Source organism: Exophiala xenobiotica, assembly GCF_000835505.1.
Source record: "Exophiala xenobiotica strain CBS 118157 unplaced genomic scaffold supercont1.7, whole genome shotgun sequence".
In the NCBI taxonomy this organism is placed as follows: domain Eukaryota; kingdom Fungi; phylum Ascomycota; class Eurotiomycetes; order Chaetothyriales; family Herpotrichiellaceae; genus Exophiala; species Exophiala xenobiotica.
The window spans coordinates 3,062,088-3,080,151 of record NW_013562488.1 but is presented as its reverse complement, the minus strand read 5'-3'; the positions used below and the strand labels follow the sequence as shown (position 1 = coordinate 3,080,151).

The window sequence follows — 18,064 nt, the reverse complement described above, 5'->3', positions numbered from 1 at the left end:
CGGGAAGATAATCGACCTCAACAAACTTTGTAAGGCTGAATCTGCTGCATATCGGGACAAGGCTATGCGGGCAGACTTTAGAAGTGTGTGGGTGGTCGAATAAAGTCATTGCTTGCGGAGGATCAAATAAAGTTTTTAATGTTGATAAATGTTCGGATGGAGTCATTTGTTGGCCGGAGACTCAGTGCCTAGTCCGGGGTTTTGTCCAGGTTGCAACTTCGAATCGCTCTCCAGGGTGTCCGCGGGACCATCTGTAGTGTTGTCAGCTTGTCTCTGGGATGTGGGTGAGACACCGTGGAGCAATGCAAAGCTTACCATATCTGGAATACAACTTCCGCTCCCAATCATCCGCGAAGCCAGCCCTGCCACTCTCAACATCCTTTCTCGACACACCGAGCTTGCTCTTGGGCAGACCCATCGACGCCAGGAAAGCCACGCTGTCCTTCCACTCCACCTCTTTCCGCTTGCTATCCCATTTCAACTCTTCGGCCATCAAGTCGATCACCGTGGGCAACGCCTCCAAGGCAGCTTGGGCGTTGAGGAACGCCAGTCTGGTTCTTCGGGCAATAACATCGACCGCCCGCTGTGCGAATTCATGGCGCACCGCATACCGCACCTCGCCGTCCACAAAAGGATAGAGTGGCGAGATTCTCTTCCCTCGAACAGGGAATCTCTCGTCTGTGGGACTTGAAAGGGCAGCGACAGTCCAGGCGCGATCACCATATGCTTCGGCAAGGTGTTTGGCCACTTCTGTCTCGATGCCAAAATGTTGAATCAGGTTGATGAACAGTGTCTTGGAATATCCGTGGGCACCGACGAGTCGAACCTGATGTGTCTGACACGATCCATCAAGGGGTGAAGCATCGTTGACCCTTTCCGAACCACTTATCCGTCTCGGCGTTGTCAAAGGCCTGGTCTCCAATTTGAACTGCTTGACAGCCTCGTCGACCGCGTCCTCCGCCATCTGTCGATACGTTGTCCACTTCCCGCCGGCGCATGTAAGCAGTCCTGACTCCGAGACTGTGACCAAATGATTCCGCACCAAAGACTCCGTATTCTTCGCCTTAGGATCTTTCACCAGCGGTCTGATACCCGACCACGCAGCCAGAACATCTCCCCGCCGCACATTGATATCAGGCGACAAATACCCCTTGATTTCGTTCAAAATCCACCCAATCTCATCCTCGCCCGCAATGGGCTGCTGAGTAATGTTACAGGGCGCATCGGTCGTGCCTGCGATCGTGTTTCCCTGCCAGGGCAAGAAGAAAATAACCCTTCCATCCGACGTGCTCGGATCGATCAAGCCCATACTGTTCTTCTGGGGACTGTAATACCCCGGCAGCACGACGTGCACGCCCGAACTCGGTGCCACGATCTCCTGCGCCTTAGCGTCATCCATTTTGCGAATCGAATCGCAAAAGGGGCCTGTGGCATTGATTATCCCTCGTGCGCGGATCGTGATCGGGCTCGACGGCTTCCCATTCTTCTCACTGACGAGATCCTTTGCCACCGCGCCTGTTAAACGTCCGTTCTGGTCCTTGATCAACTGCGTGACTTCCATATGATTTACGATTGTAGCCCCATACAACGCCGCGGTAGCAGCAATACTGACATTCATCCGACTGTCATTGTGCGCGCCATCATAATACACCAGCGCACCGATGAGATTGTCCTTTTTGAGCATCGGAAACGCATCGAGCGCCTTGCTTTTCGTCAAGAAATAACTCGTCTCAATCCCTTCACTCCCGGCCAGAAAATCGTAAAACTTGGTACCCGCCCAGAAATACGGCGCTTGCCACCACTTCTGCAGTGGGATCATGATGGGCAACCACGTACTCAGGTGCGGCGCCGTGTCGAGAAAATATTTTCTCTCGCGCAACGCTTCCTTGACCAGCGCGTACTGATTGTAGTCGAGTTCCCAGACCGCCTTCTCTAGATATCTCACCCCACCATGCACGAGCTTCGTGCTCTTACTGCTCGTCCCGGCGGCAAAGTCATCGCGTTCGACGAGGGCGACCTTGAGGCCCCGAGTGGCAGCGTCCAGGGCGATTCCAGACCCCGTGGCACCGCCGCCAATGACAAGCAAGTCATACGGTTCGCCAGCGTCTTGGTCCGCGGCCAATACTTGGTCTTTATCTTGCTCGCCGCTCGTCGCGCCGCGCAGTCTGTCAAAGCTATTTCTGAGCTGCTGCGTCAGCGGTGTCTCTGTGGCCGACCCGACTAATCCACCACTCTTTCGCAAGTCGGCAACCTGTTCGGCGCGGGACTTGATCAAGGGAAACTTAGGCGGTATGATTTTCCCATCTTCGGTGCGCAGGACGGGGACAACTGCCCCTTGCGATCCGGGGACATTGATAGGGCGGTAGGACACGTATATAATGGATGCCCCGGCCCCGGCGAGCACAGCTGCGGAGTAGAGGAGAGGCTTGAGGAACCGGCGGGACGAGGAAGGCGAAGGCCGGGCAGAGGCCATGGCGGGCTAGACTTCCAGACGAAGTGCGCAGCCTTGCTGGTATCGCTATGCGGGTCGATCGTAGATACAGGAGGGCTGCTCGTGTATGCGTATTGGTCCGGACGGTCGTTCAATGGAGATCACTCCTTTCCCGCTGCCATGGTCCGTAACCTACGCTTCAGCTCACTGTGGAGTGGAGTTCGAGGAACGACGGGTAACGTATGAAAGGAGGAATGATAGGGGCGGTAGCCAACATGAAATGGGTTAATAATGCGAAATCAAATGGACGGGACGCCAGAAAGGAAAAAGGGCTGATGAGGATAGCGGAGCAGTGAAGTCGAACGCGGCTCCAGAAATGCCCAGCACGAGGCCCTCAGCTTCTCTGGGTGTCTGGGTGCGGTGGGTATGGCAGAGATGCAAGGAAGATGTCATACTTGATTAAACTGCTGCACGTCGGTCTTGTCCAGCCCGACGTTCGACGAGGTTTACCACAGTAAAGCCCACCATTGGACGCCACGTTTTATAAGTATTTATCCGCAGCAGCAGCTCGGAAGTCGTGGCAGTCCTTCTTCTGGGCATGTGAATCAACCGAGGGTCAATAATAGACTGACTCTGAGAGGCGCATGTGCTGCACGATATGCTCACTACTGATGTGTTCAAGTCATAAATTCTTTTGATATGGACCTTTTTGGAGTTCTCAGCTAATCACTCAATATACAACGTCTCCCGTCAATCTGGTGAAAATGCTCATCAAGGCTCCTCGAGCACAAATCAGGTACTTTTGCCGTCACTTTTTTCAATCCAGTGTTGAAGTCCGTATCAATGCTTTCAGTTTGTCTGATATGGAACATTGTTATTACGCCTGCTCCGCGTGACCATTGAGCTCGGCTTTCTTTTCCAACAAACCAATGTCGATCTTATTTGCTGAAACACTGCCAGCATCCGTTGTCGACATGTTCAATTTAGAAGGTGTGGGTGGGTGCTCTACCGTCGTAGAATATCTCAATGGACTCATCGGGCTGTCTGCAGAATTCAGGTTCAAGCGCTCCAGTGCCTCCAATTCAGCTTCGGAAAATTGTCGTATGTGTTTCGGTCGGAATGGCACAGGTGTCGACACTCGTGAAGTTAAGAACTGCGATCAATTAGCTTCATCCCGCAGTGAGTAATAAAAGGGATCCATACCGAGCTGGCAGCACTCAACATTGCGATCAAAGATGCTTGAACCACATCCTCGTGAATGCCGACACCCCACACTTTCTCGTGAGAACTGCTCGCAGTACACTCTATGTAAGTGGCGGCTTTCACGTCACGACCTTCACCAATAGCATGTTCCTTGTAGTCTGCAACGTCAAGATCAATGCCCAGGGAATGCAAAGCATTGGCCAATGATGAAAGAGCACCGTTGCCGACACCCACGACAGGATGCTGGACGCCGTCAATTGCAATAACACCAGCAAATTGTCGTTTTGCGGTGGATGTGTTCTGAGCCGGCGCAACTGTCTGAGGAGGTTGCCCAACTGAGGTCTTGGTCGGAGGAGCTGGAGATGATGTTCTGACTGCTGTGATGTTGTAGTCGACAAGGGTAAATCTGGGATTCTTCTTGAGATGGTACGACTCCTCAAACAGAGCCTGGATCTCCCGAGGAAGCAATTCTCGCCCTTTGGCATCAGCTTCTCTCTGTACGATGCGGCTGAAAGCAATCTGGAGGCCTCGTGGCAGATCGAGTTCCAAGCTGCGTTGGATAACCCAAGCGACGCCGCCCTTGCCAGATTGCGAGTTGACACGAATAACGGCCTCGTACGTACGGCCGATGTCCTGTGGGTCGAGTGGCAGGTAGGGTAATTGCCATGGAGATTCATTCGTGGCTCCAACCTTCTTTCGTTCGTTGAATCCTTTCTTGATGGCATCTTGGTGGGATCCGCTGAATGCGCATACCACTAATTGTCCGCCATACGGCCATCGTTCGTTGACTGGAATCTTGGTGGATTCCTCGTAAACCCGGATGATTTTCTGAATGTCGCTGAAGTCCACGTTCGGCCAGATGCCCTGAGTATAGAGATTCAGGGCTAATGTGACCAGATCCACATTTCCTGTCCGCTCGCCGTTGCCAAACAAGGTACCTTCGACTCTGTCTGCGCCTGCCATCTGGGACAATTCCGAAGCAGCCACCGCGCACCCACGATCATTGTGACAGTGCACTGAAACACAAAACTTCTCCCGTTCGGTCATGTGGGTACAAAAGTATTCGACTTGATCAGCAAATACATTTGGCGTTGCCATCTCCACCGTCGCCGGAAGGTTGAATATGATTTTGGCGTCTTCGGTCGGACCCCAAGCCTCTTTGACAGCCTCACACACACGCACAGCGAACTCGGGGGATGTGTCGGAGAAGGTTTCGGGGCTGAACTCATAAAGCCATTCAGTGCCTGCGTGACTGGGATCGTCCTTGGTGATAGATCGAGCGAATTTGGTGCACTTTACAGCCAAAGCAAGTGTCTCTTCCTCCGTCATGCCGAAAACTATTCTCCGAAAGCATTCGCTCGTAGCAAGGTATAGATGTAAAATGGCTTTCTTCGCTCCTCTTAAAGATTCTACCGTTCGGCGGATAAAATCTTCCCGGCACGGCGACAGCACTTGCAACCACACATCATCTGGAACGACGCCAGGTGTCTCGACCAAGTATCTCGTAAAGTCGAAGTCCGTCTGTGAAGCGGAGGGGAAGGAGATCTCGATTTCCTTATAGCCGAGTTCGACCAGCATCTTGAAAAAGCGCAATTTTTGTTCACCATCCTGGGGGCTTTGTCAGCTGGAGTACCTGGTTGTTCGAAGCTATTCCTACCATCGGGTCGGGCAAGCTCTGATTTCCATCTCGCAAATCGGTGGCCAGCCATCTTGGAGGGGCGTCAATCGACTTGGAGGGCCATTGACGGTTGGGCAGGTCAAGAGGCTTAAATTTGCGATATTTTTTCCATGGTTCACGAAGCCTTTAGGACAGTCAGTGAGGTTTGCATAAAACTTGAGGCAATTACTAGCATACATAGGCATCTTCGCAAGAATCCTATAAAAGGGTTGGGTTCACTGGGGTCTGCTGAATACAACTGCGCAGCAATGAAGACCGCAATGGACAAAACCGGCCCAAGACTGAATGACCAATGAATGCTGTAAGTTCGGGGTTTGAGGCAAATATAATAACTCAGTCAAGTGGTCGAGTTCTTGTTCAAGGATCTCCAGGTCTGATGTTGGAGGTAAACAGTCAATGCTCAGATGAGTCACTCTCTGTAAAGGCGTACACGAGGCGTGACGAGGCAAAAAGATTTCGACATGCGTGGGGCAAAAGGCGCAGGAACCGAGGAGCGAAGGTCCCTCTTGGTTGTGGGGTAAAAAGCCGATTAGCAGGGCCTCATCGGTATCGCATATCCGAGGCTAAACGACAGTATGCGCGCCCTTGGACTGCCTACGAGTAGTACTCCAGTGTCCTGGGTACTGATGGTACACAGTGAACATCCCCGGTCCACCTCTGACCGTCTAGCATTAGTTATGCAGCACTTTGTGATAATACATGGGTCATGTATGTCTGTTCGGCCCCGGCCCGTCCTACACCATCACTTTCGACGATGGTGCCTTTCTTATCCATATCATTTCCGGCAAAGGTGTGCCTTGCAAATCATGCCCTTCAATGAATACCGACTCTGCCTCGGCATAGACAGCTGCTTCGTTCGGATACAACGATTCGAGCCTCCTCCATGTCATGACCTTTCCCGCAATCCTCATACCTGCAATGGCATTCCACCGTCACTGGGAGTATCCCTAGCCAAGCCTAAGTCCTTCTCTCCTCCTGAGGCAGTCGATGGAGAGTCGATAACCACGGGAACCTTGCTCACTGGCGTACCGATGGTGATAGATGGAGACAGAGATTGGCGCTTGCGTTTTGACGCGTTGGAAATTGATCTTTGTCTGGTGATACAAACCGAGGACGATCTCACTTCGGCTAGAACTAGGCTGCTGCGTCTCCCCGTGTCGTTCGATGCTTGGGGCCGCTTCGGACTGATGTCGATCTTGCTGTGCTTGCGGTCTTTCTCCCCTTGGCTGCCTAGACTACTACAGTCTGAAGAATGTCGTTCACTGTTTTCATGCTTTTGCAAATCTCTCACCCACATGTCCGCTCCGATTTCGCCAACAATGTTAGACTGTTCCCTAGTGCTGGGGGCTGCAACTGTTTGATCGGCAAGCAAGTGGACACGGCTGCGATCCATGATTTTGCGCGGCGTGTTGGTTGGAGGCTGTGTTCCATGTGCAGTATTCTGTGACTTGCCAAGGGCTTTGAACAACTGCTCCTTTCGTTCCGGACTGAGCGCTTGGATGATCTCCTGTGGATTAGCTTCGTTCATGTGCTTGAGGAAATCCGCCCCTGGAAAGCTGAGCCCGGACATTTCTGTGGGTGCTCCGCTATTGTTTGAGGTGTAATCGAGCATCGGAATATCGTGGCTGCTGGACCTGAGCTGCGCCCTCCATTGCCGAGTCGAGACAGGTGCTGCGGAGAGAAAAGGATCTTCACAGTCTGCACTGCTCTCTCGACTTTCAGGGGAGAATTTTCTCAGGGCTGTGAAAGCGGCTGATCTGTTGATCGGGTCGGATTGCAAATCTGAGAACGTCTGCACGTTGAGCAGCTTCTGGAAAGCTTCCATCTCTTCTGATGATGGTCTCCCACCGTTGATTGCACCAGCTGTACGGCGAGGTGAGTGAGAATGAGCTTCGTGACCGGGAACTGGAGGCAGGCGACTGCCAATTGGTGGCGGTCGCATTGATCTTTTAGAAACCTTGCCAAAGAGTCTCATATTCGGCCAGGCAATACCAGAATACTCCAGGACATCTGACACCTCCATTAGCTACGCACAGCTGCAGGTGGAATCCTCACACACTTTGCGGCGCGTGTTGGAATGAAAATGCGACAACGTCTCGGAAACGGTCAAACATCGCAGCTGAAGGTGCTGGAGGTGTAGTCTCTCTCAGGACTCCTTCAGAGAGAACAAGTCTGATGCGGCCGACTGGGTCGCCGGGTTCCCAATGTGGTTGTTGAAGGACTTCCTTATGGAAACTGGGGAAGCGCAGACGGTGAGGACCTCCTTCCGACATGTCAGCTACTGTTTGATCGAATGAACGTAAGCACAACCTCTGTCCGCTGTTGTATTATTAGTCAAAAGCATAGGACTTTCGGAAGCTCGTACTACGTACCGATCACTTCTGGCCAAACACCATCTTCGAATGTTCGCTGACTAGGAGTCACGTTCAGCATGAGGAAGTGCCTTGGACTTGTGCAATCTTACGCCATCAATATACCATCAATATACACCTTGGCTTCAAACAAGACGACCTCTTCTGGTGTCTTGTAACTCCGGAGAAGATTCGAGGGTTTCGGCTTCTCCCAGCTATGGATCGAGACTCGAAAGGATGAACCACGGTCGAGACTTGCCACGAAACACGTCAACGTAGGGAGTATCGTCATCGACTCATAACTGTTGTGGCCACCGTCAATGGCTTGGAGGGTTGATGCGCGACCATCTGACGTGGTTAGCTCATATATAATACGTCTGGAAGTTGATGGTCGCTCACTTTGCTCCAATGCATAACATTTTGTGTCAAACTCCTGGATAGGGATTTTGGAGTCGGCAGGAAACAAGAGTACATCCCAATTCTGGTACCTCATGACGGTGATCGTGTCTCCAAGTCGCCTTCTTTGCAAAAGCAGCAGAATCAACACAGCTTCCGATAGAAATGCAGTAGACTCGAAGACGCTTTTGCAATGATGGTGGGCTCTCGAAGACAGTCATGCAAGTAAAGGTCGAAACAGGTGAGCCGTTCCTCCCCATTTCGTCGCTCCGTCCTCAACGCACGATCTACAAGGGGTAGTTGCGAGCTGCGTCGTCGGTGCCCATGGTTGTGGAAGTGACGAGCGATGAAAGTATGGCTGTAGCTTTGGCGAGGAGAGGGTATTTGCAGGAATAGCATCTCGAAGAAGTCTGCTCAAAAATACCTGGTGTTTAGGCGCTCTTCTTGGTTGCACCAGCAATGCTGCATAAACGATAAAGAGACTCAAAAAGAATACGGGCCTGGAAATCCTATACCAACACTACCACATATAACCTGTTCGAGTTATGTCCAATCAATAAGTCATTTTCGTCCTGTCCGAGCAGCGGGTATTGTAACCAAAATGAAAGTCTGTCAAAACCACAGCGTTTCCAAAAAGCCGCGCACACTTTCGCCTTCCATGCGTCAGCGATCACTGTAAAAACACAACGCCAAATGATTAGGTAGATGTTACAGAGTGGTTGGCGTCAGTCAAGTATCGACTACTCGCTGGGGTCTAGACCAAAATCTCCGCCGACACCAATGGCACCGTCAAAATTGAACGTGTCGTCGTTTGTCGTGTTTAGGAAACTGTCAAAGTCAAAGTTTTCAAGCACATCGCTGTTCTCCAAAGTGCTGAAGTCGAGATTGAAATTTTGGTCCGGACCAAAATTGTCAGTAAAACTCGGTTGAAGGTCAGGCTGGTGCATTGGTGGTTGAGTGGGAGGCATCGGCTGAGCTGGTGGCGGACCTTGATTGGCATTTGGCATACCAGGCGCGTTTGGTTTGCCAGCTGGACCGTTGAAGCCTTGTGGATGCACTGGCGTAATAGGGGTTGACGGCGTTGGCGTGGCGGGCGGCTCGTTCTCGGAGCTTGCTGCGTTGGCCGCAGAGTTCTTCTTTGTCGGCTTCTTCTTATTGCTATCCTCCTTGCCCTTCTTAGATTTGGGATTTGGCTTATTGGCTGTCGAGGGCGTAGGTGGTGCGTTGCTGCTTTGAGGTGACCCTGGTTGGTTGCGCTGGGCACTGTTCACTGGAGGAGCCTGCGGGGGTGGCATCTCGTTTCTTTGGCCGGGAGTGCCCATCGGTGCTGGCTGGCCCTGAGACGGCTGCTGAACCATGGGCTGGCCACCTGGAAACTGTCCTGCCATCCGCTGCTGCTGCTGTTGTTGTTGGCGAGCCATGGCTTGTTGCATATCCATGGAGGTTGGAGGTCTCATGTTAGGGCCCCCAGGTACCATCATGCCTTGATTGTCTTTCATGAACATGGCTGGGTTGAAATCGCCAGTCGGCATACCGTTCATGAAGTTCATGCCGGCCGGTGATCGACCTGCCATTGCCTCCGCAGCCGAAGGCGAGCCGGGCAATCCTCCCAGTTGCGGGGTTCGTTTCATCTGGTCACCAGGAATGGGCGATGTGCCAGTACGGCTACCCGATGGTGACATTCCACCAGGCTGCATGCCCACCATAGGAGCACCATCCCTGTTAACGGCATTGTCTTGTTCTTGTCTTGCCATCATCAACCTCTTCTTGTTCTGTTGTTCAAGCAACATCAGCTGCATTTGATAATCTTGAAGAGCATGGTTGCCGCTTTGGCCACCGCCCGGTGTACCTTGCATTTGCTGGCCGATGCCCCCCCTCGGGTTGAATATTTCCAGCTGGATGTTTTCGTTGAATTGCTGCGGAGTCATGCCTTGCATCATAGGAGAGCCGGCATTGCCCATATTCATCATGCCATTTGCCATGCCGGGCTTTGAGATGTCAGTGAGGGTACCAATAAACAGAACCGGGCACAACTCACCTGCATCGGCTTCTGTGGCATAGCACCATTTTGTCGGAACTGGCCATTGTTCATGTTGGGTTGGAAGGCGTTCTGTATCATCATGTTCCCAGGGACATTAGGCATTCCTGGCCGAACATTAGGCATCATGCCACCGTTGAAGTGTTGACCTTCGAGCCGTGGCCTCTTGGATGGAGACCCACCGTTCTCGCCTTCGACTGGGGATGAGGGACGACCATTCATGTCAACATCACCCTGATCTCGCTGCATCTGCTGCTGCTGCTGGCTCATTGCAGCTTTGTTCATTTGCTGCAGCTGTTGAGGGGTACTGGGCCTGGAGAGCGTCAACGGCAAGTTTCAGCATGAGAAGTGACAAGCTCACATTTTGTTGACCATTTCTCTTGGGAGGTTACCATTGATCATATTGTTGCGCATGTTGGCACGCACATAGTTTTGATTCATCATGTTCGGTCGGGTGAGATTCTGGCTTTGTTGGCTTTCCCTTATGCGTTGCATATTCTGGACAACCACGTCAGTCAAATGGCCGAGCGTTATAACAATCACTAAGCCTTACCTGATGCTGCATCAAGTATTGCGCAGCTGGGCCCATGTTTGCGCTTTGGCCACCCTGCATCTTGCTTGATCGTTGATGAGCAGTGAAGAGGTCGGAAAAGATGCTGAACCATTCGAAAAGAAATCCGATCCCCGGGGTGTTTTCGGCAGCATGCATAGGACGGGGCAGATCATCTGGTATATCATCTCTGACATCTGTATCCATGGCATCTGCATCTACTCCATTCACTTCCCCATCTTTGCGGCGGCCGGGACTTTGCTTGACCGCAGGCTTGGTACGGATTTCGAACTTGTCTTCATTGACCAGCCGTCGGGCATGATCATACAATCCCAGCTTCAGGAAGTATTCATAGATGTATGTATTCAACTGGGCCTTGACTTGATCTGGCGATGGACTAGTGTTGACCTGCATTGCCGGGCTGCCGTTGTTCATCATCATTGCGCCGCCGACGGGACCTCCAGCGGTGGCTGGAGGGTTCATCCCGGCCATGTTCATCATGACTTGGCAGAGACTCAGTGTTTTCTGACTGTTCGCAAGCGCCAAAGGACGGGGATGATGCGCGTGGGAAGAAGAAAGACTGCGGTCGTGGAAGTGTGTCAGGTGGGTCTGAGGTAAATTGACTGAGGACCTGCAGAATAAGATGTGGAGAGCCGGTCGCGCGAACCGACAGCGACTATCAGAAGAGAGAGGACAGTCTCATCTTATAGGTTGTAAATAATGTTAAAGGCCGCAGGAAATGGAGGATCGTCGAGGATTGAGGTGAGCCGTGAGGTCTTTTGGACGAAACGCGACCGCCACAAATTATCGGCGAGCCGGGCTAAGACTGGAGCGCAGCGCAGGCGTGGGCTGGACCCGGGTGTAGAGCAACTTTGTGTTGGCAACAGATAATCTGACGGGTACCGAAAGATCGGGTGAGGACAAGAGCTCAAAATAAGAGGTGTGATGAAAGAGAACAAGAGAGAACCTAATGGGGTGACAAGTGGTGGGCGGCGAGGCAAAAAGTGAGGTTCAGATTGCTGAGGATAGAAGGTTGGCCCTGGTTAGGCTGTGGTGTCTGCCCTTTGCTTCGACGGACAGACGGCGAGGAATCACACTGGGCAGGTTCAGGGCGCAGGCAAAATGTCGAGCGAAGAGGGAGGAACCGAAGGCAAGCAAGCAGCGAGACAACAGGGCAATCTGACCACCGACCAGCCACTCATAATTCACGTTTCTTCAGCCCTACGGCCCTGCCCCGCGTAGAGGACAGCACGCTTGCCCTGAATAGGGGCTTCCAATGGTGGGGTTGCTCGGCACGAACGCGACAACCTCACCTCCAGCATACAGAATGTAGAAAGCTATGAAAATAATGCTCCCAATTAACAACAGTTCGGTGGTCGCATTTGACCCGGAGAGTCGCAGTTCGACTGTTTGATCGGCTCAATATCTTCCACCTGCTTCCAGAATGCGCTTGCCCCTGCCCCTGGTGTGCTGCTGAAACTGCTTCAGGGGTAGAAGCATCCTCTGGCATTTATTGATTGCTATAGCACTCATCCGCCCGCGAAAAGGGGGCTTCGGCACGTGACCCCGCACTGAGTGGGCTAGTTCGCGCTCACGACACAAGGAGGGCTGGATCTGTGACAGAGAAAGTACTATGTACTCTGTGTTTGAGGCGTATCATTCGTCATCAGGAGGCATCTCGTCTTCGATGTAGCGGATCAGTGTGACGCGCATTTCTGTCACATCGTTTCCACGCAAGACGTCGCTCACAAAATGTGCCTCGATGGACATTTGAACCTATGCATGTAAGCTAACATCCCAAAAGGTTCGGTGGCCACATCTCCTACCATCTCCAGCGCACCACGGAGCACGCCACAAAGGATATTGGAGAACCATAACTGATCTTGGGCTCGTCCGTCGTCAGGAAGTTCCACAAAATCAGCCAAGGGGTTCTCATCGAATAGTAAGGAGAATTGTTTGTTGTCTGCAGTCCAATTCGTAACAGTTGGCGTAATATTGAGGAAGATCTTGAAGCCGACCTTTGAAGAACATCAGTCAGTGTGACGAAGGAAGCCATTGGTAAAACCTGCCTTCGATATCATTTCTGCGGTATCCCTGAAATTGCCACAACGACCAGTATTGGATTTTGCCAGAAAATCCTCGATAAGACGCATGCCGATGTTGTAGCCCATCTTGTCGAGCTGTTGATTGACCTGAGCATAATCATATTCATAATCGGTACAAAGCTGAGCCACGATAGTGCCGTATGTGAGAGTAACCAGTTCAGCATTGACTTTATCGACCCGTGTCCTAGACTTTTGTGAGCTTCTGCTATAGGTGCTGATGAGTGAGGTGGCTCACTTCCAGATCCTGCTCAATGATACTTTTAGTTATAACTCAAGCTGAAGAGTGATCGTTGGCTTACTCCTCGCCCACTCGGGCTGCTTTCTGGCTTGACGCCATCAAGTCCTGGACGGTAATCCTTACGCGTCCAGCATGTCACTTTGCACTTTATATTTCCGTCCGGCGAATGTTTGTTGGTCGCATGGGAGAGGATAGGAAAGAAGAGGAGCAAGGCTGAGGCCTCGACGACAATATGCATGCCAAGCAGGGAAGCCCGATCTCCGGATTCATCGAGGTCCCGCCTGCGATTTTTCGAAGATTTGGAGAAGTGCAAGAGGAATCCAGAAAATGTCCATCGATGCTCGTTCGTCCTTCGCAATCACTTCGATACGTGCATTGGCATTGGCGGCCTCTTACAAAGTCTTGAATTCCATCAGTCCACCTTTTTCCAAACCTCTCATAGCGGCGCAATCATGATGCCGTCCATAAAGCGACAGGCGTCCGACAGCTTTAGCCAGCCACAGTCTCTCGTCAAGAGGCAGAAGTCCAATTCAGACCTTAACGAGAGTCGAGCCCTGACAGTTGGCGGCAAAGGCCAGGATGGAGCTCTTGTACCATCAGTATGCTTGGACCGCAAGCAGCAAGATCATGATTCCTTGCTGACTATCTCTAGTCAATGCGAACGAGCGCACTCGCTGCGCCCATCATGGAATTGACAGGTATATAATGGGCACATAGCGGGAACACTTTCGCTAACAGAATCAGGTCACTCCGGCGAAATCTTTGCCGTGAGATTCGATCCTACAGGTCAACATATCGCCTCAGGCTCAATGGATCGATCGATAAGTACGCCTCTATCCCGCTGCACCGCGCGAGTCATGTCTGACACATATTAGTGCTCTGGAACACGTACGGACAATGCGAGAACTACGGAGTCATGACGGGACACAAAGGAGCGGTGCTGGACCTACAGTGGTCACGAGATTCCAGAACGATATATTCAGCATCTGCTGATATGACGGTCGCAAGCTGGGACCTCGAAATGGGCCTGAGGATACGAAAGCATGTCGGTCATGAAGAGGTCATAAATTGCCTGGACTTGAGTCGGAGGGGACAAGACTTACTCCTGAGCGGCAGCGACGATGGCTGCATAGGGATATGGGATCCTCGTCAGAAAGCCGCGGTCGACTACATTGAGACTGACTTTCCCATCACGGCGGTAGCTATGGCCGAGCAAGGCCACGAAATATATTCCGGTGGCATTGACAACGATATCAAAGTATGGGATGCTCGCAAGATGGAGGTAACATATACTCTGGCCGGTCACGGAGACACCATAACCTCGCTAGAGGTTTCGCCAGACTCGCAGACATTGTTGTCCAACTCTCATGATTCGACTGTACGAACCTGGGATATCCGACCTTTCGCACCAGTGGACAGAGCTGTGCGCACATACGACGGCGCGTCTGCAGGATTCGAGAAGAATCTCATACGGGCCAGTTGGAGTCCGAAGGGTGATAAAATCTGTGCTGGCTCCGGTGATAGAACGGTGGTAGTATGGGACACTCGATCTGCCAAATTGCTGTACAAACTACCTGGGCACAAAGGCACGGTGAATGATGTACGGTTTTCACCTACTGAAGAAACGATCAGTAAGTGGTGTCGCCTCGTGTAATCGATGTGGAACTAACATGCTCTAGTTGCTTCTGGCTCGACTGATCGAAATATCGTTCTTGGTGAGCTAGGAAGATGATGAAGCACCCTGCAAAAGAGAGCCTCCGGATGTTGTCAACTACCACTTCGATCTGGTGTATTTGCAGATCACGCAGACCTGCCTCCGAGCGAAAACCTATACCGAGCGTATAGACCTGGCCACTCAGTTTTTGGCTTGTGTTTTTCAGCACAGTGACGATCCATGTGAAAGGGTTAGCGGGTGCCGGTCTCGTGTGCTAATGACACTCGAGTCTTCATCACACCTTGATGCCGCATGGGAGTGCTGGGATTTTTGCCAGCCAAACAGATTGAGTAAAGCCCCCCCTGCTTGAGGAGCGACGAAGCCCAGCTGGATTTTGGACTCGCTATAGGCTGAGACTTGGGATTGCCACTGACCATCTGGAGCCAGTGTTTTTGGAAGGCAAATCCGCGACCAAAACATGGCTAGACACGTATGATAAGCAAGAACGTGGGTGCCTACTGCCCATTGGCCGATCTGAAACGGTTGGAGTCAAATACACCGCTACGGGTAGGCGTACGCATGAATCAATCTCGGTAGGATGCAGGCAGACGGAGATCTATGTAGTCACGGCACGGCACCATCGTTTTCGAAGATCTGCTGCGCTCACAGGTCATCCCGTTTAAAGGAGGGTGATGCTGCCATGTGCTCACTCCCGGCTTAGGCGAGCCGGGTGGATGATGACTTGTGCCTCGTTTTAGGAAGAGGGAGAGTGATTGATATTATTTCGTGAGCTGCTCCTAAGAGCACATTTTCTCATATCTCGTCTTCCATAGGCAATTCGCCTCTGGCCTGCATCTCTGCGCTGACTTCTTCCACTCTCCTCCAGACCCGTAACACGTTGCCACCAATGATGCCTTCGATCTCGTCGTCACGCAGGCTACGTCTGCAATATTCCCGCACGAGATCGGGAAACTTTGCGACGTCCTCCAAACCTTTCGGTGTGTCTGAAATCCCGCAGTAGTCGCTGCCTATCCCTACCTGTTCGAAGCCGATCTTCTTGCCAATGTACAAGATATGTTCCGCGACAAATTCTAGGATTGAATTGGCCGGAAAGAACGTCGGCAAGTTGCCTGGGACGGTAGAGTTGCCGAAATGAATTGCGGGACAAATGTGACCATGACAACACAATTTGTTTGTTTGACCATTGTCAGAACATCGTCTGGCACGTTCCGTGGATGCGGGCACAGAGCGTACGCGGAGGAGTGAGAGAAGATGACGGGCGCTTCTGAACCAGAAAAATATTTCGTCTTATTGCCGCCAAGTACGTCGAGCATAGTCGCAGGGTGCGTATGGGAGAGATCGATCCGGACCAGGCGCCAGGCTTAGGGACCATCCGCTTCAGAAGTCAGGTATACTAGGTACCTGGGTAGGGTTGAATGCTCACCCTGATGCCAAGTCGATTCAATTCGCGGATGGTTTTGACGCCCAGAGGACTCAACCCAACCCAATAGGGCTTGGCTGGCTGTGCAGCTTCGGGGTCGAGTGAGTCGTCTAGAACCGTGACCTGGGCGGCGTCGGCTATCGCGTTGCGGCAATTCCAAGTCAACGTTACATACTTCACACCCAGTTTATGGTACAGCCATAGGGTGGACGCAGTGCGCCCGATCATATGGAGTCCTTCCAGGCCGATAGGCGACAGGAGATTGCTCTTGCGCCGGAATTCGTACAGTGCTGAAGAACTGTCCAGAGTGCCGGGAGAGAAGACCTCTGGATAAGCTCCCTGCAGACGGCGAATTACGTCGAGCTGTGACAAAGTCTCGACGACAACTAAACGACCGGAGGTTAATCGGTATGACAAGCTCTAAAGGTGAGATTAAGCATAGCACATACCAGGAGCATAATTCTCGTTCGAGAAGTCGTACTTGTTACGTGGGCAGTCGACCCAACAACTCTACAAGAAGCCTCGTTGTTTTCCCTCATTCATCCGCTGAATATCAATATGCTCCGTCAAGCCACAGACCTCGAATCTTGACTTGAAATCCGGTAAGTAGATGTGGTTTAAATAGAGCGGAGCCTTTCCTCTAGGTCAATGTGTCCGTCTGGCAGACGTGAGTTTTCGTACTCCTGACTTGAGATCTAGAAGAACTCAGGCCGATCTTGTGGTCCACGGGGGAGACTCACTCACCGATCAACGGAGTTTAAGTCATAAGCCGGTCGACTCGATCGTCGAGCGTTATGAGTGAGGAAGGGATTAGCGATGTCTTCACCAGCTGTAGGATCAATTGATAGCGCATTGTGCGAAAAAGCTAGCGTTAACGTAACTAGTAAGGCAAGAAGAGGGAGTGGTCGCCATTGCGATCTAACCCGGCCAGCGCCACTTGAGGCTGCTTTAGGTTTCCTGAAAGCCATTGGAGCAGGACATCTTCACAGTCCTCGGCGATGTGATGGAAAGTATGAGCTGATACTTCGAGAGCGATGTTCTCGTATGGCGGTTGGATGCGTCGACACGCCAGCCGCCCACCCAAGCCGCCGAGTACTCTTTCCTTGGTCCCGATTGAGGCACGATCAGAGCAAAATAGTACCGTCGCTCTGGCCGAGACGACCTTGATCAATCGAGCAGTACAATGGTCCACCGAAAGTGTTTTGAGGGAGAGGACGGTCTGTAGAGGTTTCCATATCGGTGTCGCTTATGTGCAGCTCCTCTTACAAAGCCGAACCAAACCATACGGGGAGAGCATTGCACGCTTTCCCCTGCACGCCCCTGTCCGAGCGGTTGTGCTCTTTATTCAAAATCATCTCTTAGTGCTTTGGAATGCTTTATATCGCGAGCTGAACCCGAACGATAGTCAAGGTATTCTTCGTGGTTCATTCTTGATGCTGGACCATTGTGCTTGTGCCGCCAAGAGATCAAGAGATCCGAAAGTGACGCGCTCGTCGACCATCATGTTTCAGAACGCGTCTTCATCAGAGCGACTTGTCAAATTTCCACGTACCATTAAGTCCTGCCTACAACGACGATGCTGTAACACAACATCTCATCCCGTGCATGCTTTCTTACGTCGAGAAGAGAATGACGCCCTGTCAAGTCCTTTGTGTCTTCTATCCGGAATCTGATAATGTTTCACTTTGACCACAACTCCAATTTGGCTCTCCTTGCTTTTCTATGGACAGGATGGCTCCCAAGGGTGCGGCCTCTTATCAGACTCGGTGGCCCTGGAAACGGTCAGGTTTGTAACCTCCAGTCCCAACGCGGCACGTGTATTCATTGCTTGCTTGTTTTGATGCCCTTCATGCTGGCATCAGATCGCGATTCGAGATAGTCCCCACGCGTGGGTTTAAAGCGTTCCCTTCTCCCTTCACCCTAAGTCCAAATCGTCGTCGCAAGCTCTCAGTTCTCGTCACTCTACTGCCAAATGGATC

General features: G+C 51.9%; 7 protein-coding genes across 8 annotated transcripts; 1 reads left to right on the top strand and 6 right to left on the bottom strand.

Moving 5' to 3' along the window:
* Positions 1 to 162: 162 nt before the first annotated feature.
* PV05_11847 (uncharacterized protein) lies at positions 163 to 2,473 on the bottom strand (the record flags this gene model as incomplete). The annotated part of the gene is made up of 2 exons (XM_013455370.1): positions 163 to 251; positions 316 to 2,473. 2 exons carry the CDS (start codon positions 2,471 to 2,473, stop codon positions 163 to 165), a joined length of 2,247 nt encoding a protein of 748 aa, XP_013310824.1.
* Positions 2,474 to 3,100: 627 nt separating this feature from the next.
* Positions 3,101 to 5,778, bottom strand: PV05_11846 (2-isopropylmalate synthase). Its single transcript, XM_013455369.1, has 4 exons — positions 5,490 to 5,778; positions 5,292 to 5,436; positions 3,635 to 5,242; positions 3,101 to 3,584 (listed from the first exon to the last, which is right to left on the bottom strand). Exons 1-4 carry the CDS (start codon positions 5,495 to 5,497, stop codon positions 3,309 to 3,311), a joined length of 2,037 nt encoding a protein of 678 aa, XP_013310823.1. The 5' UTR covers positions 5,498 to 5,778; the 3' UTR covers positions 3,101 to 3,308.
* A 441-nt stretch (positions 5,779 to 6,219) lies between these two features.
* Positions 6,220 to 8,156, bottom strand: PV05_11845 (uncharacterized protein; the record flags this gene model as incomplete). Its single annotated transcript, XM_013455368.1, has 6 exons — positions 6,220 to 7,322; positions 7,372 to 7,575; positions 7,623 to 7,631; positions 7,685 to 7,725; positions 7,777 to 8,011; positions 8,063 to 8,156. 6 exons carry the CDS (start codon positions 8,154 to 8,156, stop codon positions 6,220 to 6,222), a joined length of 1,686 nt encoding a protein of 561 aa, XP_013310822.1.
* A 146-nt stretch (positions 8,157 to 8,302) lies between these two features.
* On the bottom strand, positions 8,303 to 11,770 carry PV05_11844. Of its 2 annotated transcripts, XM_013455366.1 has the most exons (5): positions 10,651 to 11,770; positions 10,459 to 10,595; positions 10,280 to 10,410; positions 10,098 to 10,204; positions 8,303 to 10,047 (listed from the first exon to the last, which is right to left on the bottom strand). In XM_013455366.1, the coding sequence occupies exons 1-5, from the start codon at positions 11,146 to 11,148 to the stop codon at positions 8,800 to 8,802; spliced, it is 2,121 nt and encodes a 706-aa protein (XP_013310820.1). In that variant the 5' UTR covers positions 11,149 to 11,770; the 3' UTR covers positions 8,303 to 8,799. The 2 variants fall into 2 exon arrangements, with proteins under 2 accessions (XP_013310820.1, XP_013310821.1); XM_013455367.1 differs by having other exon boundaries at positions 10,098 to 10,410.
* A 39-nt stretch (positions 11,771 to 11,809) lies between these two features.
* PV05_11843 (uncharacterized protein) lies at positions 11,810 to 13,174 on the bottom strand. The gene is made up of 5 exons (XM_013455365.1): positions 13,052 to 13,174; positions 12,988 to 12,996; positions 12,717 to 12,936; positions 12,474 to 12,665; positions 11,810 to 12,423 (listed from the first exon to the last, which is right to left on the bottom strand). The coding sequence occupies exons 1-5, from the start codon at positions 13,087 to 13,089 to the stop codon at positions 12,304 to 12,306; spliced, it is 579 nt and encodes a 192-aa protein (XP_013310819.1). The 5' UTR covers positions 13,090 to 13,174; the 3' UTR covers positions 11,810 to 12,303.
* A 137-nt stretch (positions 13,175 to 13,311) lies between these two features.
* PV05_11842 (uncharacterized protein) lies at positions 13,312 to 15,479 on the top strand. The gene is made up of 5 exons (XM_013455364.1): positions 13,312 to 13,589; positions 13,643 to 13,688; positions 13,735 to 13,815; positions 13,866 to 14,621; positions 14,670 to 15,479. Exons 1-5 carry the CDS (start codon positions 13,443 to 13,445, stop codon positions 14,720 to 14,722), a joined length of 1,083 nt encoding a protein of 360 aa, XP_013310818.1. The 5' UTR covers positions 13,312 to 13,442; the 3' UTR covers positions 14,723 to 15,479.
* PV05_11841 (uncharacterized protein) lies at positions 15,458 to 16,543 on the bottom strand (the record flags this gene model as incomplete). The annotated part of the gene is made up of 4 exons (XM_013455363.1): positions 15,458 to 15,774; positions 15,899 to 16,040; positions 16,089 to 16,505; positions 16,535 to 16,543. The coding sequence occupies 4 exons, from the start codon at positions 16,541 to 16,543 to the stop codon at positions 15,458 to 15,460; spliced, it is 885 nt and encodes a 294-aa protein (XP_013310817.1).
* Positions 16,544 to 18,064: the final 1,521 nt, after the last annotated feature.